At 42.1% G+C, this 23,631-nt stretch overlaps 1 protein-coding gene across 1 annotated transcript in view; it reads right to left on the reverse strand.

Annotated features, from left to right (window-relative positions):
• The window catches only part of SCN8A (sodium voltage-gated channel alpha subunit 8), an 83,997-nt gene that overhangs the window by 54,113 nt on the left and 6,253 nt on the right, over window positions 1-23,631 (reverse strand). The window contains exons 2-6 of the mRNA XM_058861144.1: window positions 19,368-19,699; window positions 8,449-8,568; window positions 6,798-6,886; window positions 5,152-5,280; window positions 997-1,088 (exon numbers count right to left, since the gene is read on the reverse strand). Of these exons, the coding sequence (XP_058717127.1) occupies window positions 997-1,088; window positions 5,152-5,280; window positions 6,798-6,886; window positions 8,449-8,568; window positions 19,368-19,643 (706 nt within the window). The 5' untranslated portion in view covers window positions 19,644-19,699. The remainder of the gene's footprint in view (window positions 1-996; window positions 1,089-5,151; window positions 5,281-6,797; window positions 6,887-8,448; window positions 8,569-19,367; window positions 19,700-23,631) is intronic.

The following is a 23,631-nucleotide window of genomic DNA, read 5'->3' on the forward strand; positions in this document are numbered from 1 at the left end:
TGCCACATCACCATCATCATCATCATCATCATCATCATCATCATCATGCACAACAGGCAGGTACAGCTGATGGGGTTGGCAGTCTGGGATGGGACAAATCCTATAATTCCACAGGCTGGTCCCTGGCAGAACCACTGCTCCAAAAAAAACCCCAAAAACACGTGGAAAAAAGGGGATTTTGTTCAAAACAAAAAGGAACTGAGAGTAAAACTGATGGAGGAGTTATTCTGGGTGCCCTGGAGACCAGAAAGCTGAAGGTTTGAGCTTGATCTCAGAATTAGGGGCAATTTTGAGAAATCACAAAGCTTTTCAAGAATTCAGGATCAGGAAATGTTCCAGGCCAGGCTGGACAGAGCTGGGATTAAACTGGTGTAGTGGAAAGTGTGGAGGTGGAACAAGATGGGTTTTAAGGTCCCTCCCAATCCAAACCAGACTGGAATTCTGTGATTCCCAGTCCAGAGTGTCTCCATGGTGTTCCACAATGAAGGAACTGCTCACCCTGTGACACCCAGGTGAGTTACAAATCCAGAAACAGATTTGGGAAGGGTGAGCCTGACAAATCCAGGTCTGGGGTGGAACAGGAAATGGGAAAAAAGGTTTTTTAATCTTGGTTGGGTTTTGCTCTGTACAGAATTATTCCTAAAACAACTCCAAAAACACTGAGCAGGGCAAGAGCCTGAGCCAGAAACTGCTCAGCCTGAGGAGGAGCCTGATCCTTTTCATCTGGAATTAAACTTTTAAGCCTGGCTTAATTTCAGAGATCAGCATGAAGAGGGCACACAAAGGGACAGGGAAGTTTGGAGTAACAGCCTGCTCATGCATCATTTGATGGCCCAGGAGCTTTGATAGCTTTGATTTCCAACTGCTTTGTTACACAGACTGCAAATCCCATCCAAAAAAAATCCCATTTGTGAGGAGTGAGCAGTGCAGGAAGGGAGGGGAAACTGGCAGAGGAGACACACGCAAGCCCAGCCTTTAATGCTGAACAGTTCTCACCTGGAATTACAGAGATAGTTTTCAAAGCTCGGAGAACTCTGAAAGTTCTCAATGCTGAGACATTCCCAAGGTCCACAAACTCTGTGACATATCTGCAATGAGGGAGGTCACACACAAAAAACACCATGACAATACACACACCAAAATAAAACAACAACTACGGGACAAAGCAATACATCACTCACAGGGGCCTGTACCCGACAGCTAAACACCAAGCGGGGCCGCCTTACCTGGAATTACAGAAATAGTTTTCAAAGCTCTCAGAACCCTGAAAGTGCGCAGAGCTGAAACATTGCCTAGGTTTACAAACTCTGTTATATACCTGCAGAATTAAACCAGAGTTAATGGCACCGTTGGGGTCACCTCCCTTTGTAGAAATTGTTTGTAGGAAAGTGATTGTGATTTAGGAAACTGATTTGTGATTGCTTCAGGATGGGGAAGAGGGAGAGAGAGAGAGACAAAGTTGAAGAGGTAAAAAATGGTTGGAGTCTCTCTGCTCCTCAGAGCTTGCCCAGGTACGTGGTTGGGAATCCATCCTCACCTGGAATCATGGAATGTCCTGAGCTGGAAGGGCTCATCCAGTGCAGCTCCTGCTCCTGCTCAGACCCCACAACAATCCCACCCTGGGCATCCCTGGAGCGCTGTCCCAGCACCCCTGGAGCTCTGGAGAACCTTTTCCTGCTCTCCAGGAACACTTTTCCACAGCTCAGCCTGGCCCTGGGCAGTGCCTGAAGTTCTGGAGAACCTTTTCCTGCTCTCCCAACCCTGCCCCAGCTCCAGCTGTTCCCTCAGCCTGGCCCTGGGCATCCCTGAAGTTCTGGAGAACCTTTTCAAGCTCTCCAGGAACACTTTTCCACAGCTCCAGCTGTTCCCTCAGCCTGGCCCTGAGCATCCCTGAAGTTCTGGAGAACCTTTTCAAGCTCTCCAGGAACACTTTTCCACAGCTCCAGCTGTTCCCTCAGCCTGGCCCTGGGCAGTGCCTGAAGCTCTGGAGAACCTTTTCCTGCTCTCCAGGAACAGTTTTCCACAGCTCAGCCTGGCCCTGAGCATCCCTGAAGTTCTGGAGAACCTTTTCAAGCTCTCCCAACCCTTCCCCAGCTCCAGCTGTTCCCTCAGCCTGGCCCTGAGCAGTGCCTGAAGTTCTGGAGAACCTTTTCCTGCTCTCCAGGAACACTTTTCCACAACTCAGCCTGGCCCTGGGCACCCCTGAAGTTCTGGAGAACCTTTTCCTGCTCTCCAGGAACACTTTTCCACAGCTCCAGCTGTTCCCTCAGCCTGGCCCTGGGCAGTGCCTGAAGTTCTGGAGAACATTTTCCTGCTCTCCAGGAACACTTTTCCACAGCTCCAGCTGTTCCCTCAGCCTGGCCCTGAGCATCCCTGAAGTTCTGGAGAACCTTTTCCTGCTCTCCCAGCCCATCCCAGCTCCAGCTGTTCCCTCAGCCTGGTCCTGGGCACCCCTGAAGCTCTGGGAGAACCTTTTCCTACTCTCCCACCCTGCCCCAGCTCCAGATGCTCCCTCAGCCTGGCCCTGGGCATCCCTGGAGTTCTGGAGAACCTTTTCCTGCTCTCCAGGAACAGTTTTCCACAGCTCCAGCTGTTCCCTCAGCCTGGCCCTGGGCAGTGCCTGAAGTTCTGGAGAACCTTTTCAAGCTCTCCAGGAACATTTTTCCACAGCTCAGCCTGGCCCTGAGCATCCCTGAAGTTCTGGAGAACCTTTTCTGTTCTGCAGCTGAACAGACCCAGAGCCCTCAGCCACTCCTCCAGAGCCTGCCCCATCCCCTTGTCCCTGCTTTGGCCCCTCTCCAGCAGCTTTAGATGTTTATTTTTCATATTTTCATATTTTCATTTATTTTTCATATTGTGGCGCCCCAAACTTCACACAGCCAGAACTCCAAACTCAAATCTCAGCAGAAGAGGGCAATTGTAAAAATGACAAAAATTTGGGGAGCCTTGGTGCCCCCACCCTGAGCAAGCTGGGCTGGTGGGAGGTGTCCCTGAACCAATCCATGATTCCATGATTTAGGATCACCTCTAAAAGATGTGATATATAAAATATATCTGAAAGATCAGGCCTTTCAGGTATATTCCCTTCACTTCGTGTTTTTAAGAAAACATCATCATCTTCTGCTTTGATTAACATCCTTCAATTTAATTAGCATCCTTCATTTTAATTAGCATCCTCCATTTTTAATCCTTTATGCTTCGCTGTCTGTGAGCTGCAGGAAGGTTTTGATTCTCCTCTTTTTTTTTTATTTCCAAGAGGATAATCCCAAGATACACAAGGCTCTTAAGTAAAAAAAAAAAAACAAAGTAACAAAGTAACAAAAGTAACTTTGTTACTTTTGTAAAAAGTAACAGGGTTGTATTTTATATTTTTATATATAAAATATATAAAAGTAACAAAGTAACAGGGTTGTATTTTATATTTTTATATTCTTAGAGACTATTTCCTCTGTGCTTGGACACAAACTGAAACTTGGTATGAAAAAGCAAAGAAATGCTCGATATTCAAGATTTTTTCCTGGTGGACAAAGGCCTCAAGGGTCTCTATTTAAGCAATTAAAAGGTAAAAAGCAAAGTAAAATTAAAAGGTAAAAAAAAAGCAAAAAACTCAGGAAACTTGGGTGCAGAATCCAAGAAAATATTAAATAATTAAAGTGTTTTAATTCAACCCAAGTGTTCTGAAGCCTTGGAAATCTGAGCCTTCCTCTGTGATCTCTGCTCCATCAGACATTGGAGAATGTGGGAACCCAACCCAAAAATAAGTGTAAAAGGGCAAAAATAAATATTTCACCAATGATTTGGAGTACAAAGTGACAAAATCCAGTAGGACTAAATTTGAGCCAGGATCAGCTCAGGGAAATATGGGGAAAAAAAACAGGAATTTGGGATGTGTCTCCTGATGTAAAATCCAGGAATTTGGGATGTAAAATCCAGGAATTTGGGATGTGTCTCCTGATATAAAACCCAGGAATTTGGGATGTAAAACCCAGGAATTTGGGATGTAAAATCCAGGAATTTGGGATGTAAAACCCAGGAATTTGGGATGTAAAATCCAGGAATTTGGGATGTATCTCCTGATGTTACCCAGGAATTTCAGGATGTATCTCCTGATATAAAATCCAGGAATTTGGGATGTAAAATCCAGGAATTTGGGATGTAAAATCCAGGAATTTGGGATGTAAAACCCAGGAATTTGGGATGTAAAATCCAGGAATTTGGGATGTAAAATCCAGGAATTTGGGATGTAAAATCCAGGAATTTGGGATGTATCTCCTGATGTGACCCAGACATGCCCAAGATCCTCAGAATCAGCCAAATCCAGCACAAGAGAAAAGAAAAATAAGGAAAATCGAGCGTCTCCTGCAGCTTCATGGGAAATGGGTTAATAACCAGTGCTGATTAACAGCTTATTAATGGGTTATTAATGGGTTATTAATGGGTTATTAATGGGTTAATCACTCTCCAAGCTCCAGTCACAGCCCAAGGGGGAAGGAGTGGCAGAGTAAATATGGAATATTTAAATATCTGGAATTTAAAGATATTTGGTTCCTACACTGATCTGCCCCTGTGAACCACCTCAAATCTTTTATTTTCCCAATTTTCAGGAAACCCAGAGCCTGGAATTTAAAGATATTTGGTTCCTGGGCTGATCTACCCCTGTGAACCACCTCAAATCTTTTATTTTCCCAATTTTCAGGAAACCAAGAGCCTGGAATTTAAAGATATTTGGTTCCTGGGCTGATCTGTCCCTGTGGTGTGTGAACCACCTCAAATCTTTTATTTTCCCAATTTTCAGGAAACCCAGAGCCTGGAATTTAAAGATATTTGGTTCCTGGGCTGATCTACCCCTGTGAACCACCTCAAATCTTTTATTTTCCCAATTTTCAGGAAACCCAGAGCCTGGAATTTAAAGATATTTGGTTCCTACATTGATCTGCCCCTGTGAACCACCTCAAATCTTTTATTTTCCCAATTTTCAGGAAATTCTTTTTTTTCAATTTTCAGGAAAACTCTTTTAACCCACCAGGTTAAAAATTCCTTGGAAAAATGGAGTGAAAACATGGAAAATTTTCCTTGATCTTTTTTTTTTCCTCCTCCTAAGGCCTGGACCCCCCTCCCAAGGTCAGAAATCCCTGGAATTTCAGGACTTACGCCATCATGATGACGCTGAAATCCAGCCAGTTCCAGGGATCCCGCAGGAAGGTGAAGCCATCTATACAGAAACCTCTGGCGATGATTTTCACCAGTGATTCAAAGGTATAAATCCCAGTGAATGTGTACCTGGCAGCAGGAAATGTGGGGAAAAAATGGAGTTAATTGGGTTTAAATAAAATTGGGGTTTTTTTAAAAAAAAAATTGGGTTTAAAAAATAAAAAGTGAAATTTTTAAATAAAGATGGAGTTAATTCGGTTTAAATAAAATTGGGTTTAAAAAAAATTCAGTTTAAAAAGTAAAATTTTTAAATAAAAATGGAATTAATTTGGTTTAAAAAAAATTCGGTTTAAAAAATAAAAAGTGAAATTTTTAAATAAAAATGGAGTTAATTGGGTTTAAATAAAATTGGGTTTAAAAAAAAAAAATTTGGTTTAAAAAATAAAAAGTGAAATTTTTAAATAAAGATGGAGTTCATTGGGTTTAAATAAAATTGGGTTTAAAAAAAATTTGGTTTAAAAAATAAAAAGTGAAATTTTTAAATAAAAATGGAGTTAATTTGGTTTAAATAAAATTCGGTTTAAATAAAATTGGGTTTAAAAAAAATTGGGTTTAAAAAATAAAAAGTGAAATTTTTAAATAAAAATTGAATTAATTCAGGTTAAAAAAAAATCAGTTTAAAAAATAAAAAATAACATTTTTAAATAAAGATGGAGTTAATTTGTTTTAAATAAAATTCTACTTAAAAAATAAAAAATAAAATTTTTAAATAAAGCTGGAGTTAATTCGGTTTAAATAAAATTGGGTTTAAAAAAAATTTGGTTTAAAAAATAAAAAGTAAAATTTTTAAATAAAAATGGAGTTAATTCAGTTTAAATAAAATTCGGTTTAAAAAATAAAAAGTAAAATTTTTAAATAAAAATGGAGTTAATTCGGTTTAAATAAAATTCGGTTTAAATAAAATTCTGCTTAAAAAATAAAAAATAAAATTTTTAAATAAAAATGGAGTTAATTCGGTTTAAATAAAATTTGGTTTAAAAAAAATCGAGTTTAAAAAATAAACAATAAAATTTTTAAATAAAAATGGAATAAATTCGGTTTAAATAAAATTGGGTTGAAAAAAAACTTGGTTTAAAAAATAAAACTTTTAAATAAAAATGGAATTAATTCGGTTTAAATAAAATTGGGTTAAAAAAAAATGGGTTTAAAAAATACAAAATAAAATTTTTAAATAAAAATGGAGTTAATTTGGTTTAAAAAAAATTTGGTTTAAAAAATAAAAAATAAAATTTTTAAATAAAAATGGAGTTAATTCAGTTTAAATAAAATTCGGTTTAAATAAAATTCTGCTTAAAAAATAAAATTTTAAAATAAAAATGGAATAAATTCGGTTTAAATAAAATTTGGTGTAAAATAAAAAATAAAATTTTTAAATAAAAATGGAATTAATTCGGTTTAAATAAAATTTGGTGTAAAAAAAAAATAAAATTTTTAAATAAAAATGGAATTAATTTGGTTTAAATAAAAGGTTCTGTAAGATAAGGAAGGATAAAAAGCACAAGGAGGAGCAGGGTCATGGAGGGGACAAACTCAGCATTTTTAGAAACAGAAAAAATTGGGATTTAAATGCAACAATTGGTACTTACTCCACATTCTTTGACCATTCCGGTGGGTTACTAAAAGTCATGAATACACAGTTGGTCAAAATAGTGCACATGATGATCATGCTAAATACTGTGGGACACAGTCAAGGAATATTTACATCCCCTAAAAGGGCACAAAGGGCACGGATTGAGGGAAAATTCAAATTTTTCCTACTCTCTATAGGGCTGAGATGCCTCCACCAGTCATGGGAAATATATTTTTATATTTTTATATTTTTAATATATCTTTAATATGTTTTTAACATATTTTTAATAGATTTTAAAAATATTTTAATAGATTTTTAATAGATTTTTAATAGATTTTTAATAAATCTTTAATATATTTTAACATATTTTTAATAGATTTTTAAAATATTTTAATATATTTTTAATAGATTTTTAACATATTCTTAATACATCTTTAATATATTTTAACATATTTTTAATAGATTTTTAAAATATTTTAATATATTTTTAATAGATTTTTAACATATTCTTAATACATCTTTAATATATTTTAACATATTTTTAATAGATTTTTAAAATATTTTAATAGATTTTTAATATATTTTAACATATTTTTAATAGATTTTTAATATATTTTAACATATTTTTAATAGATTTTTAAAATATTTTAATAGATTTTTAATAGATTTTTAATATATTTTAACATATTTTTAATATATTTATAGTATATTTTTAATATATTTTAACGTATTTTTAATAGATTTTAAAAATATTTTAATAGATTTTTAACAGATTTTTAATATATCTTTAATATATTTTAATATATATATTTTTATATATATTTAATATATAAAATATAAATTATAAAATATATAAAATATATTTATATATATTTAAAATATATATTTATTTCATTAGTATTTAGTATTTCCATATAATATTTTAATATTTATTTCATTAGTATTTAGTATTTCCATAATATTTTAGTATTTATTTCATTAGTATTTAGTATTTCCATATAACATTTATTTCATTAGTATTTACTATTTCCATATATTTTAGTATTTATTTCATTAGTATTTAGTATTTCCATATTTCATTAGTATTTAGTATTTCCATATAATATTTTAGTATTTATTTCATTAATATTTAGCATTTCCATATAATATTTTAGTATTTATTTCATTAGTATTTAATATTTCCATATTTCATTAGTATTTCGTATTTCCATATAATATTTTACTATTTATTTCATTAGTATTTAGTATTTCCATATAATATTTCAGTATTTATTTCATTCCATTTTAATTCAGTTTAACCATTTCAGCAGCTCATAAAGCCTGGCTCTCCTTCACATCAACCACAACTTTAGGTCACATCTGTTCCAAAACTCATCCAGATGTTTGCAATGAGGGAAGAACAGTGAAAATAAATGAGAATTTCTCCTCATTGGATGTGTCTAAAGAACTTATTTTCCATCCAGTAATTTATTATTATTATTATTATCTATTTTTTATTATATTTCCAGTAAATTTTAATTTTTCATCCAATAAAAAACTGATTTTGTGTCTTTTTTGAGGCCAACCCACATGCAGGACTGGCATTTTTATTTGTGAACAGAACAAAAAACAACAGGTAAAGAGATTTCCAGGGATTACACAAAGGTAATTTGGTAATAAAAAGGATATGAATGTATCAAAATTTTAATAGCTATTCTTCTAAACAGATTAAAAGGACTTAAAATGTACAAGGCAGGTGTGGCACTAAATCGGAAGAGTGTTTTCCCTCTGTTTAGTACTACAAAGGTCTGCAGAGAAAAGAGAGAAAGAAAAGAGTTAATGCAAGGAAATCACAGCAGGAATTGTATAAAATTATAGATAAACAACTTCCAGGGTAAAAAACAGCATTTTTTGGTTGGGTTTTTTTAGAAATAATTTGATTTATGGTGCTCCCATTAGGGTACAACACACCTGCACGTCACGTGGAGGATTGTGGTCACCCCAGGACAATAATTCTACTCCAAAAATTCTGTTTTGAGGGTTAAAATTCCCTCTTTCCAGGAGGAAATCCAGGGATTTTGCTCTCCAAGGGAGGAGAGCTGAGCTGGCCCTGCCCCTGCTGGGGAGAGGATCCGGCAGCGGAGCCCGGAGCCTCATCCCAAAAAAACCCCAACAACAACAGCAACAACAACAACAACAACAACAACAACAACAACAACAACAACAGCAACAACAACAACAGCAACAACAACAACAACAACAACAACAACAACAACAACAAAAACAACAGCAACAACAACAGCAACAACAGCAACAACAACAACAACAACAACAAAAACAACAGCAACAACAACAACAACAACAACAACAACAACAACAGCAACAACAACAACAGCAACAACAACAACAGCAACAACAACAACAACAACAACAACAACAACAACAACAACAGCAACAACAACAAAAACAACAGCAACAACAACAGCAACAACAGCAACAACAACAACAACAACAACAGCAACAACAACAAAAACAACAGCAACAACAACAGCAACAACAGCAACAACAACAACAACAACAACAACAACAACAGCAACAACAACAACAACAACAGCAACAACAACAACAACAGCAACAACAACAACAACAACAACAACAACAACAACAACAACAACAACAACAACAACAACAACAACAACAACAACAACAGCAACAAAAACAACAGCAACAGCAAATCCTACAAAGGGCTGGAGAGAGGGGATGGTGGGGAAACGGGACAGACTGACGGACAGACGGGACAGACGGGACAGACTGACGGACAGACCGACGGACAGACTGACGGACAGACGGGACAGACTGACGGACACAAGGGACAGAGTGACGGACACAAGGGACAGACTGACGGACAGACGGGACAGACTGATGGATAAATGGGACAGAAATGTGGTGGCAGAGGGACTGACGGGTGAACAGGACAGACAGATGGACAGATGGACAAACGGGACAGAAATGTGGTGGCAGAGGGACTGATGGACAAACAGGACAGACTGAGGGACAAACAGGACTCACTGATGGACAGATGGGACAGAGTGATGGATAAATGGGACAGAAATGTGGTGGCAGAGAGACTGACAGACAAAGAGGACAGACTGACGGACAGACAGGACAGAAATGTGGTGGCAGAGACACTGATGGACGAACAGGACAGACAGACGGACAAACAGGACAGAGACGTGGTGGCAGAGGGACAGATGGACAAACAGGACAGACTGACGGACAGACGGGACAGACAGATGGACAAACAGGACAGACTGATGGACAAAGAGGACAGACTGATGGACAGACGGGACAGATGGACAAACAGGACAGAAACGCGGTGGCAGAGCCCCCAGCCCCAGGCCAGCACGCTCGGGTCACCCAGCACCTCCTGCTTCCCACTCCCGAGGTGTCTGAGGTGTGAGGCTCGTTCGTTAATTAAATTTGTTAATTAATAAAGGAAGGTTCATTAAGATCCGAGTGACCACGGGGTGCGGTTCTGCTGCTCCATCTCCCCGCAGGGAGCACCGGGAGCATCACGGCAGGACCAGGTCCGTGGGTGAGCACCCCAAATTCCCACCCAGAGGTGTTCGAGGTGTGAGGTTTGTTTGTTAATTATTGTTAATTAACGAAGGAAGGTTCATTAAGGTCTGTATGACCGTGGGGTGCGGTTCTGCCGCTCCATCTCCCCGCAGGGAGCACCGGGAGCGTCACGGCAGGACCAGGTCCGTGGGTGAACACCCCAAATTCCCACCCAGAGGTGTTCGAGGAGTGAGGTTCGTTTGTTAATTAACAAAGGAAGGTTCATTAAAGTCTGTATGACCGTGGGGTGCGGTTCTGCCGCTCCATCTCCCCGCAGGGAGCACCGGGAGCGTCACGGCAGGACCGGGTCCATGGGTGAACACCCCAAATTCCCACCCAGAGGTGTTCGAGGAGTGAGGTTTGTTTGTTAATTATTGTTAATTAACAAAGGAAGGTTCATTAAGGTCTGTGTGACTGCGGGGTGCGGTTCTGCTGCTCCATCTCCCCGCAGGGAGCACCGGGAGCATCACAGCAGGACCAGGTCTGTGGGTGAACACCCCAAATTCCCACCCAGAGGTGTTCGAGGAGTGAGGTTTGTTTGTTAATTAAATTTGTTAATTAACAAAGGAAGGTTCATTAAGGTCCGTGTGACCGCGGGGTGCGGTTCTGCCGCTCCATCTCCCCGCAGGGAGCACCGGGAGCGTCACGGCAGGACCGGGTCCGTGGGTGAACACCCCAAATTCCCACCCAGAGGTGTTCGAGGAGTGAGGTTTGTTTGTTAATTAAATTTGTTAATTAACAAAGGAAGGTTCATTAAGATCCCTGTGACCGCGGGGTGCGGTTCTGCCGCACCATCTCCCCGCAGGGAGCACCGGGAGCGTCACGGCAGGACCGGGTCTGTGGGTGAACACCCCAAATTCCCACCCAGAGGTGTTTGAGGAGTGAGGTTCATTTGTTAATTAACAAAGGAAGGTTCATTAAGATCCGTGTGACCGTGGGGTGCGGTTCTGCTGCTCCAGCTCCCCGCAGGGAGCACCGGGAGCGTCATGGCAGGACCAGGTCCGTGGGTGAACACCCCAAATTCCCACTCAGAGAGGGAAAAGAGCGATTTGTGAGCGCTTTATCCCATTTTTATCCTCTCCAGGATGAGAGCAGCCGGACTCTCCCGGCTCCCCAAACCCCGGCTGGCTCACGGAGCCCAACCCAAGGGAATCCACCAGGGCTCTGAGCCAGCACAGGCTTCCCCACGAGATTCACTCCTGGGAAATTTGTCATTTCCATCCTCCTCAATGAAACAACGAACTGGAGCTCCTTTGGCTAAATGAGCCCATTGAGCGGTGAATTATTTGCAAAGGAAATCAAAATCCAGATTGTGGTTCAGCATGGGGAGAGGGAGGTTCGTTAGCAGAACCACTAATGCATCCCCACCAAAAGCACTTTAAAGACAACCCTGGACAGCTCTTAAATTGCAGCATCAAGAATTAATGACCAGATCACCTTGGCATGGACAAACCTTCTAAAAGGCCCCAAGTTTTGCAAAATTGCCATTACAGAGCGCTCAGGGGACGCTCAATTCTAGGAATCAGCTCTTCCCCCTTCTCTAACACCACAAACTTTCCAGGACTTGCATCCCCTCCCTTTTTAAATCTCTTTTTTGCTCTGGAGCAAGACACCCATCCCACCAGGATCCTCATGGATCTCCCAACTCTCCCCACACATTTTTAACAATGAAACCTCTGTGCTGGACATTCTGTGGGGACAAGGTGAGCTGGGAGAAGACAGGAATTTCCCAAATTCCCCACTCAGCAGGCTCAGTTTCCCAAATTCCCCACTCAGTTTCACCGTGGCTCCGTTTCCCACGGGAGAAATCCCCAGGCAGGAATCCCGTGGCTCGTTCAGCCCAAATCAACAAGCCAGGAGTGAAGGCATCCTCCTTCCCCTGGAGGGACAGGAATGTGTTTGTGTGGCCTCGTGGAGGAGGAAGAACACAAAACTCAGAGCTCAGCTGGGGTGGGAGGGTGGGAACAGCCCCACTTTGGCACACACGGATCCCATGGAACACCCACGGATCCCATGGAACACCCACCTCCAGGGAGGGTGGGAACAGCCCCACTTTGGCACACACGGATCCCATGGAACACCCACCTCCAGAGAGGGTGGGAACAGCCCCAGGATCCCATGGAACACCCACCTCCAGGAAGGGTGGGAACAGCCCCACATTGTCCTGGCACATGGATCCCATGGAACACCCACCCCCAGGGAAGGTGGGAACAGCCCCAGGATCCCATGGAACACCCACCTCCAGGGAGGGTGGGAACAGCCCCAGGATCCCATGGAACACCCACCTCCAGAGAGGGTGGGAACAGCCCCAGGATCCCATGGAACACCCACCTCCAGAGAGGGTGGGAACAGCCCCAGGATCCCATGGAACACCCACCCCCAGGGAAGGTGGGAACAGCCCCAGGATCCCATGGAACACCCACCTCCAGGGAGGATGGGAACAGCCCCACATTGTCCTGGCACACACAGATCCCATGGAGCACCCACCTCCAGGGAAGGTGGGAACAGCCCCAGGATCCCATGGAACACCCACCCCCAGGGAGGATGGGAACAGCCCCAGGATCCCATGGAACACCCACCTCCAGGGAAGGTGGGAACAGCCCCACTTTGTCCTGGCACATGGATCCCATGGAACACCCACCTCCAGGGAGGGTGGGAACAGCCCCACTTTGGCACATGGATCCCATGGAACACCCACCTCCAGGAAGGGTGGGAACAGCCCCAGGATCCCATGGAACACCCACCTCCAGGGAGGGTGGGAACAGCCCCAGGATCCCATGGAACACCCACCTCCAGGGAGGATGGGAACAGCCCCACTTTGGCACATGGATCCCATGGAACACCCACCTCCAGGGAGGATGGGAACAGCCCCAGGATCCCATGGAGCACCCACCTCCAGAGAGGGTGGGAACAGCCCCACTTTGTCCTGGCACACACAGATCCCATGGAACATCCACCTCCAGGAAGGGTGGGAACAGCCCCACTTTGGCACACACAGATCCCATGGAACACCCACCTCCAGGGAGGGTGGGAACAGCCCCAGGATCCCATGGAACACCCACCTCCAGGGAGGGTGGGAACAGCCCCAGGATCCCATGGAACACCCACCCCCAGGGAGGATGGGAACAGCCCCAGGATCCCATGGAACACCCACCTCCAGCAGCTCTGGCACCACGACTGACTCAGGAATTTGGCACTGCCTGCTGTAACATCACAGAACCCCAGAGGTTGAAAAAGGCCTCCAAGATCATCGAGTGTAACTTGTGACCAATCACCCAGCCCAGAGTGACACGTCCAGGCATTCCCTGGACATCTCCAGGGCTCTCCAAACCTTCCTGGGCAGCCCCTTCCGACCCCTGACCACCCTTTCCATACAGAAACCTGAGCTTTGATCCCACTGCCTACCAAACATGAACTCCCTGCTCACCTGGAATGTGACAGCTCCTTCTTTTCTCTCTGTGCTCAGCCCAGATTCCTCCTTTTAGACCACAAAAATTGTTGAATTATTCCTGCCTGTAAAGCAAATCATCCCTGGGCTTTTCAGCACAACCCTGACACCAATGAAGTGTCCTAATTCCAGTCTGCTCATCGATTGCCTCTGTTCCGAGATCCACCATTCCCTCGTGTATCCTATAAAATCCCAACTAAATCTCCACTCGGTCTCATCAATAGAAAGAAAAGCCCAAAAGCCAAGAAGTGTTTGGCAATTTAAACCCCCTCTTAGTTTTCCCTTCTGCTGCTGACATATTAAAACTCCATTTCAAAATGGCTGCAAGCTCTTAAAACATTTTCTGGATCCGGGCCAAGAACATCCTTAAGAGCTTTTAAGATGTGCTGGAGCAAAGCTCAAAACTCAGTGGAAGGTGGGATCTGGAAAAAGGTATTTTGCAGTCAGTTCAAGAGATGGTTGTGTCTGGTTGGACTTCCCAAAGCCTCTAAAATTCCATCAAGTTTTTCAAGGACCCACCAAAACCTTGGAAAGTGGTTTTGTAAAAAGAAGTTCCTCAAAGATAAATTCTCTAAATCAATCTGCAAAGTGATGACTGTGCCCGAGAGAGCGACGGAACCGACTGAGGGATGGCAAGAATCATCCCAGCTCCAGGAAAATTGAAACCATTCCTGCTTCCTGCAGCTTTTCCACTGAGCAGCTCTGTAATGGCTGAGGAGTGAGGGGGAGTGGGCAGGAGATTTCAGAAGAAAACAGCTTTAGGAACAGCCTCAGAACATATGGAAGCACATTCCTGCAGCAGCGACACGATGACGGCCCTGACGCTCGATGCTGAGCAGGGGAGAGCGATGACTTCCTGCTGGAAAATGAATTTACAGGAAACCCTGTGGGCTGAAGAATTACAGACACAATCAGCCCTGACAGCAGCCCTGGGGAGAAGGGGTTTAGGTGCTGGACATGCCCCAGGAACCTCCCTGAGTTCCCTCAGCCCTGCTCAGGTGAGACCCCACCTGCAGAGCTGCCTCCAGCACAGGGAGGATGAGGAGCTGCTGGACAGAATCCTGATTTTTAAGTTTTAATGAGCTCACAATCAGCCTGTGCGAGGAAATCCACTCTGCCTCTGGGCCAGAAATAATCCTCCACCCTTTCCCCCATCACGAGTGGGCTGCAGTTCTTGAGGAGATGGGAGCAGAGATTCCACACTTGGCATTCCCTGATCCCAGCTCTGCTCACGCTCAGCCAACAGCTCCAGCGCACTCCGCCTTCCCTCCAACACCTGGAGAGGACCAAGGACTGCCAGGAAATCCAACCTCCTCTCCTCACCCTCTCCCTTTCACACTCGCTTCTCCTGCTCCTTGGAAGCCAACTGGAGAGTTGGAGTGGAAGAAAAAACACCATTAAGCACTCAGGACCTGGAAAAGGCAATGAGACTCCGGAAATGAGAATAAAAAGCTGGTTTTTGAGATGGTTCCGGCTCTTTCCTCTGTTTTGGCGACTTCACCGAGATGCAAACCTGGGAGTGGTGTTGTGACCTTGCAGAGTCACCACCTCTCCCTGCAGACAGCACAGGAGAAGGTTCTGGAAGCACATCCCAGAGCCAGACGTGCCTCCTGCAGCTGGGCCCTCGCATCCCTGCGATTCTCCTGGGCCAAGGTGACATTCTGGACCCACAGGGCCCGTTTCCAAGGCTGGCATGTGACTTGACAAAGCTGCAAGTCACTCCCTTGGCACAAAGGCTCTGGAGAGATCCTCAGGTGCTTCCCTGGCAGCCGTAGGTGACCTCGGACGTCCCACCCCAGCCTCACATCTCACACATGTGTGAACATCTTCCTTTTTCCCACTGAAATCCATCCACCCAAACTCATCCACAGCCTCAACTCCCAGAATATCCAGGGACCTTCTGCTGCCTCATCACTGGAGCCTTTGGAGAAGCAGGAGCTCCTTCACCCCGTGCTGTGGCACGGATGAAATTCCTGCTGAGAGAAATGGAAAGTGCTGGAGGAAAAATGCCACAAGCTGGCAAACACCGTGGCCAGAGGAAAGAAAGGGGTGAGGAGCTGTTTAACAGGAGGGATGGGCTGGGCCACAAATGGATCAGAAGGTGGAAAAACACTAAAAATGGAAATTTTTCAATGATAAAGGTGTAGGAATGAAAGAGGAATGGAGGATTTAAGGCCATGAGGCTGCTCTGCTCCCATTGCTGGGGCTTCTCCTGAATTCTGTTTGCACATGTGAACAAGGAAGTTCATGTACCTGCCTTTTGGATCTATTAACTGAAATCTTTTGGGTTTCCATAATAAAAATGGGCATCTGCCTTGTGCTTCAGGCCAGGAACTGGAAGGCCATTACAAGTTGTAAAACAAGGAATCATGAAAGAATTCTTTGTGGTCCTTACAGAGAGGAGCTAAAGCAGCTCCCAGACCTGCTACCTGTGAGCAAAGGGATTCCAGATTCTCCTCAGAGTCATGATTTACCCCTCACTTCCAGACAGGGATGGGCTAGAATGTGTCCAGAGCTGGGAACAACTTGAACTCCATCCTGGAGGTCTTCTCCAACCTCAAGGGTTCTGGGATTCTGGAACTCCCATTTAGCAAAATGAAAAAGAGCAGAGAAAAGAGCAGCACCTTGCACAAAACCTGGGCTACAGAGCCAGGACTTGTGACTCCCCTGTGCCACGGTTCTGTTTCCAGGTCACGCTGTTTCTCCTTTAAATATCAGTTTACAGGTGCTGGGAGCTTCAGCTGCTCTGTTAAAATGCAGTTTCAGTTTCCTTAGACAAACCAAGATCACTGTGTCCTCCTGCAGGGAAAAAGCAACCAGCTGATTTGTCCCCGTGCAAAAGCAAAGACCTGTGATGCAAAACCTTCTGGAGAGGGAGGTGGGGGGAAAAGAAAATCTTGGAAAACTTCCCGTGATTCAAGCAGATTCGCAATTCCTGATGATTCAGAGAAGAGCCTTTTTTAATGGCCTTAAAAAAAAATAAAAATTCTTTGTGGAAAGTCACCGAGTATTGGAAGCAGCAAGGAGCACCCAAGGCATGGACACAAGAGGAAGGGAGCAGAGGATGAAGGGTTTTTGGGGAGCCCCTGCGAGGTCAGCGGGGCTGGGGAGGGTTTGCCTCCCATTCCAGAACCTTCCCCGCATCTCAGCCCACCAAGGATTCCGCAAGGAACGCACGGCGCTTCCAGAGATGTGACAGATGCCTTCAGAGAGGGGAATGCAGCTCATTTCTGCCTCTAAAAATGAAAGGTTTATTAATAGCCTTGTGTTGGGAGGCAAACGTGGAGCCGGATGCGGCAGGAGGGGTTCCCTGTGCCTCCTGATCGTGGTGAGCTCTGCCCACTGCCCCTCCAGCACTGCCACCCACTGCAGCCAGAAAATGAACATCAAGCAGCCCAGTTCTCCCTCTGACACCACCCCTAAAACTGCACCCACACAAAGAGGCTGCCAAACTCTCACACTGGGGTCACAGACCTTTCCCAAGGCCTCTGTGGTGGGTGCAAGGGCTCCAGAACCTCTCTTGTGAGGATGAGGAGGCTCTGGCAGAGGTGTCCAGAGCAGCTGGGGCTGCCCCTGGATCCCTGGAAGTGCCCAAGGCCAGGCTGGATGGGTTTGGAGCAGCCTGGGATGGTGAAAGGTGTCCCTGGATGGGCTTTAAGGTCCCTCCCAACCCAAACCATCCTGGGATTCCATGACCTGCTCTCACCACAACCAGACTGCTTTAATAAAGAGGAAATATTTGTTAAAGAAATGAGAATTATTCCTGAGGATAACTAAGCTGCCTTCTTCCCACAGCAGCTCCTGAAGGACCACATCAGCTGGGCAACACCCAGATCCCCAAATTCCACAGCCCTGCTCGGAGGCAGAACCTGCTCTCAGCACCCTGAACACCAGAATAAAACATTAAATGAATGAATGCAGGGTCAGTTACACTCCTCACTCCCCAAATTCAGCTGATTCCACCTGAGTGCTGCCCTGCCAGGCACGGAGTCACCTCTGAGCACGGCACAAATGTCTGTCCCAACAAAAACTCATGGAATGTTGGTTACCCACGACACGGATTTCAGTTCTGAAGAGCCACATCACAGCTCCTGTCACCCACACAGCTCAATCTGCAGCTCCCCCAGAGCCACAGCTGAGCCTCACTGGAGATGGTGACGGCCTCAGCTGCCTCAGTTACACTTGTGTCACACAAAGCAATGAAATTAAACACTAAAGAACCGCAGTTTTCACCTTCTAAAAACAAAAAAATCAGTGACCACGCTCCTCATTCCATCACCAGTGGGTTCCTTCATCCCCAGCAGAGTTTGCCAAGCACCCCTAAATGTCCCCTGCCACATCACCTTAGCTCCACACAAAAATTAAGATGAAAAGCAGTTAATTGGTCTCCTTTTTTGCCATGATTCTGTGTCCCAGTGCTTCAGAACCATCAGCTTCGCAGTGAATTCGTGTAAGTGATGAAATACACACTGAAACCTTTACTTACCCCTCAATTAAATTTTTCTTATTGCTGTGAGGGTTAGAATTGGCACATTAGCACAGCTTGAACTATTTTTAGTTTCCAGAGCTTGTTCTCCTAACTCCATCCTTCAGCACTGATCATCTCTATTAAACCTCACAGGAAAATATATAAGAACACAAAAAAAACCAAACCAACCCCATCCAAAACTCCCCTTTTTTTTTGTCTTCTGTTTAAACCGTACCCAAAGAATAATAAAAAAAAATAAGAATAAAAAGAAAAAATAAGAATAAAAAGAAAACAAATAAGAATAAAAAGAAAAAAAATAAGAATAAAAAGAAAAACAAATAAGAATAAAAAGAAAAAAAAAGAATAAAAAGAAAAAAAAATAAGAATAAAAAGAAAGAATAAGAATAAAAAGAAAGAATAAGAATAAAAAGAAAAAAAAATAAGAATAAAAAGAAAAGAAAATAAGAATAAAAAGAAAAAAAATAAGAATAAAAAGAAAAAAAAATAAGAATAAAACGAAAAAATAAGAATAAAATGAAAAAAATAAGAATAAGAAGAAAAAATAAGAATAAAAAGAAAAAATAATAAGAATAAAAAGAAAAAAAATAAGAATAAAAAGAAAATATAAGAATAAAAAGAAAAAATAATAAGAATAAAAAGAAAAAATAAGAATAAAAAGAAAAAAATAAGAATAAAAAGAAAAACAAATAAGAATAAAAAGAAAAAAAAATAAGAATAAAAAGAAAAAAATAAGAATAAAAAGAAAAAAAATAAGAATAAAAAGAAAGAATAAGAATAAAAAGAAAAAATAAGAATAAAAAGAAAAAATAATAAGAATAAAAAGAAAAAATAAGAATAAAAAGAAAAAAATTAAGAATAAAAAGAAAAAATAAGAATAAAAAGAAAAAAAAAGAATAAAAAGAAATAATAAGAATAAAAAGAAAAAAAATAAGAATAAAAAGAAAAAAAAATAAGAATAAAAAGAAAAAATAAGAAAATAAAGAAAAATTAAGAATAAAAAGAAAAAATAAGAATAAAAAGGCTCTTTAGCAACTCCTTTCTTGCAGACTCACTTTCTGGGTCATATAATAAGGGTCAAAGTCCTCCAGTGGCACAGCAACCAGCCCTTTAGGGATGTCCCCGTAGATGAAAGGCAAATTCTTCCCCGCCTCAAGGTCACTGTTTGGTTTGGGTTTGCTGTCCTCGTCGTCATCGCGGTGGCTGCTGTCCTGCTTGGAGCGCTGCTTCCTCTTCAGCTCCGCGATGTGCTTCTCGATGTTGGCCAGCGACTCCGGAGTGAAGGGTTTAAAACTCTCGGGGCCGGGTGGTGCGAGCAGCCGCGCTGCCATCTTTTCATCCTGCAGCTGCTTCCCTGCAGATGTTGCACCCCTGGGCAGGTCAGGCTCTGAGTGAGGGGAGAGAAAACAGCAGGGTGGGGTCAGGGCATGGCACAGCTCCACACCCTGGTCCTCAAATCCTCACCGAGGGGAAGCCTGCACAGGCAGAGGGTGGGCAGAGTTAGCATAAATAAATATAATTAATAAATAAAATATAATTAATAAATATAATAAATAAATCAAATATAATAAATAAATATAATAAATAAAATATAATAAATAAATATAATAAACAAATAAAATATAATAAATAAATATAATAAATAAATCAAATATGATAAATAAATATAATAAATCAAATATAATAAATAAATATAATAAATAAATAAAATATAATAAATAAAAATAATAAATAAAATACATAAATATAATAAATAAAATACATAAATATAATAAATAAATAAATAAAATACATAAATATAATAAATAAATAAATATAATACATAACTATAATAAATAAAATACATAAATATAATAAATTAAATAAATAAATATAATAAATAAATAAATATAATAAATAAATATAATAAATAAATATAATAAAATAATATATCACAGGAATATAATAAATATAATAAATAAATACAAGTAAATATAATAAGTAAATATAATAACTGAATATAATAAAGGAATATAATAAATATAATAAATAAATATAATTAAATATAATAAGTAAATATAAGTAAATATAATAAGTAAATATAATAAGTAAACATAAGAAAGGAATATAATACATAAATATAATAAATAAATGCAATAAATAAGTATAATAAATAAATATAAGTAAATATAATAAGTAAATATAAGAAAGGAATATAAGAAAGGAATATAAGAAAGGAATATAAGAAAGGAATATAAGAAAGGAATATAAGAAAGGAATATAATAAATAAATATAATAAAGGAATGTAATAAAGGAATATAATAAATAAATATAATAAATAAATATAATAAAGGAATAAAGTGGGTATTTATTCAAAAAGCCTTCAAGCCTGTCACTGCCCAACAACTTCCACGAGTTCTACAGCACAAGTGAGGAGCAGCTCATAGGATTTCCCCCAGCCACCCCAACCTGGGCCCTCCTGAACACAAACTATTCCAGAAAAACACATTCTGAAAAGCAACTTCATCCTCAAAGCCACGATTTTCCTGCAAAAACAGCTTGATCAGTCAAAAAAACAGCCAAAGCCATTTTTAGACAAAATTCCAAGGCAGCTCAAGCTGGAGCAGGGTCCCAGCACGTTCCTCACTCCCTGGTACACACAGGAGTAACCTGGGGCTGGGTTTGGGACAGCACCAGCACCAACCTGAGCTGAGCATTCCCAAAAAATGTTCCTTGGTGCCCTGTCAGGTGTTAGTGCAGCTGGGAGAAGTTCCCTTAAGGACTTCAGCACTGGAACAAGTGTCCAAGGAGAATTCCAAATGTTCTTTTGGGAGGGCTCACCTGCCTCACCTGCCTGGAGCACATCACAGCTCTGCCACAGGAAGACAAACCTCACCCTAAAATTTTGCAGATATAGAATTACATAAAGAAATTCCTCCCTGTGAGGGTGGGGAGGCCCTGGCAGAGGTGCCCAGAGAAATTGGAGCTGCCCCTGGATCCCTGGAAGTGCCCAAAGCCAGGCTGGACGGGGCTTGGGGCAGCCTGGGATGGTGGAAGGGGTCCCTGGCCATGGCAGGAGTGGGACTGGACAATCCTTAAGATCCCTCCCAACCCAAAACCACCCCATGATTCTATCAATTCTCAGGATTTCTATTAATCTGAGGCCATAAAACTAAAGCAATTTAAAAACACTCCCACGAGCACAACAGTAACTGCTTAAAGTTCAATTTCTCTGATTATTTGGGCTAAGACACAGGGTCCTGTTCGCACCAGAGACACCCCAAATGACAAAATCAAAGGGAGGAGAGGTGAGGAAAAGCTCCCAGAGGCTGCAGCTTCCCCTGGCAGGGTTTGCCCCATCCCTCCAGGGAGCCCCTTGAGCTCCTCCACCCACTGCCACCAGCAGCAGAGCTGGGAGGAAGTTGGTTCCCCCCAATTCAGCCGCCCACAAACGCTCTGCAGCTCTGCTCCTCGTGCCAGGCTCTGGCTCCAGAACCAGCAGCAGGAATATATTGCATTTCTGAGCTGCTCCTGCTGCTGCTGGTACCTCGTCAGGCTGTTCCCACTCCGGGAGGAGAGGGATGACAGAAACCCTGCACTGATGCAACAGCACTGCAGTGCTGCAGGCTGGAAGAGAACCCAGCCCGGTGCTCAGGGAGGGACCCAAACACCAAATCCAAGAGGAAAAGCACAAAAAAGCACCAGGATATGGCACAGGATGAATCCCAAAGCTACCAGGGGTAAGGTCCCTGAAGCAAGGGAAAAAGATAACCAGTGAGGTCAGATCTTCTAAGGCAACACAAACACAGCATCCAAATAAAAATGAAAGATCTGGAGAAAAGAATGACTTTCAGATTCCTTGGGAGTGATGACATGGGGCTGAATTGTTAAAATTCTGCTATTTCAGCACGAGGTCGAGCACCCACAGCCTGCCCAGGCCATGAGGATTGTGCTGAATTCACGTGGGAGGAACTCAGGGAAGCCGGAGCCATCAGAAACAGAACCACAACTCTCTGGAGTGCGGTGGGATTCAGGAATAAACACACAATAAATAACTGAGAATACCTGGAGATTCAGCCAGCCCTCAACACAGCGTTCCCAAAGCGATCTGAGGGATCTCAGGTTATCCCTCGCAGCTGCTGTGACAGAACCTTTTACACCCTCTGGTCCACACATAAATCTGAAGCTGCACCACACACCTAGGGCTTAAATGCTGCTTCCAGCTCAGGCTTTATTCCTTTATTTAGATCCAAAAAAAAAAAAACCTGGAGTACAGATCTCCCTCCTTATGTAATTCCAGAGCGCAGCAGGGCCAGGATTCTCTTCCTCTAAACCTGACTGGGTGTTTCTAAAGTAATAATAGTAAAGACTCAAAAAAGATGGCAAGAAGGGGAGAGAAGAGCCGGTATCTTGGTCACATTATCTCTGAGATATCACCAAATGGCCTGCTGATATTAAGGAAAATTAATTTATTCTATTCTTGCAGCATTTGCATGCATTTAATTACCAAATTTCCCACATACTGTGAAACTATAGAGCAGCATTGGGGATGTGGTCTAATTGAATGGCACAGATAAATATGTAAGGCCTGAATTTAGAAACCAAAGTAGCTCAGGGACACAGCATAAAAAAGGGAAAAAAAAAATGAAGGCACGAAGGAATTTGTGCAAAATTACACAACCCACAACTGGAGGCACTGATTTGCCATTTAAAGGAAAAAACACAACCAAACCAAACAAACCATTCCCCAAATCAGGTTCACACGTGAAGTTTCTCCAAGTTTGGCATTCTGGAATTATTTACAGGGCTGATTCTTGGGTACTATCAACACATAACAGTGAGCTGACGGTCATTTGTTTTCCCAATAAATTATCCCACATTAAGGGAATGCACAAATTAAAATGTGTGGCTCCACCTCATCTCCATCAAGGAAGAAATTCCACAGCTGGGCTGTTCTACCTGGCTTCTGGAAAGCTAAAAACCTTGGAAATGTTATTTTCCAAGCAGGAAATGCTCCTGCTGGCATTGGACACATCCTAGGATTTCTTTCAGCCCTTCCCACATCAGGTTTTTCAACCTGTAACAAGAGAAATGTTCTGAAAAACTGTGACACACAAAAGGTGTCCAGGTGAGTTAGGGAAGAGAGATCCAGGTGAGCTGGGTTAGGAATCCACGGATTCCTGAGCTGGGAATGACACTGAACACCCAGAGAACTCAGATTTGGGTGCACACAACACACACATTGCTCAAATGCCAAAGATTTTCCACCAGAAACTGCTGCACTGAGGTGCCCAGTTGCTAAGACTTAATTATTTTTTTCCTAAATGTTCCCAGCAGTC

This window comes from Poecile atricapillus, chromosome 35 (genome assembly GCF_030490865.1).
Source record: "Poecile atricapillus isolate bPoeAtr1 chromosome 35, bPoeAtr1.hap1, whole genome shotgun sequence".
NCBI lineage: Eukaryota > Metazoa > Chordata > Aves > Passeriformes > Paridae > Poecile > Poecile atricapillus.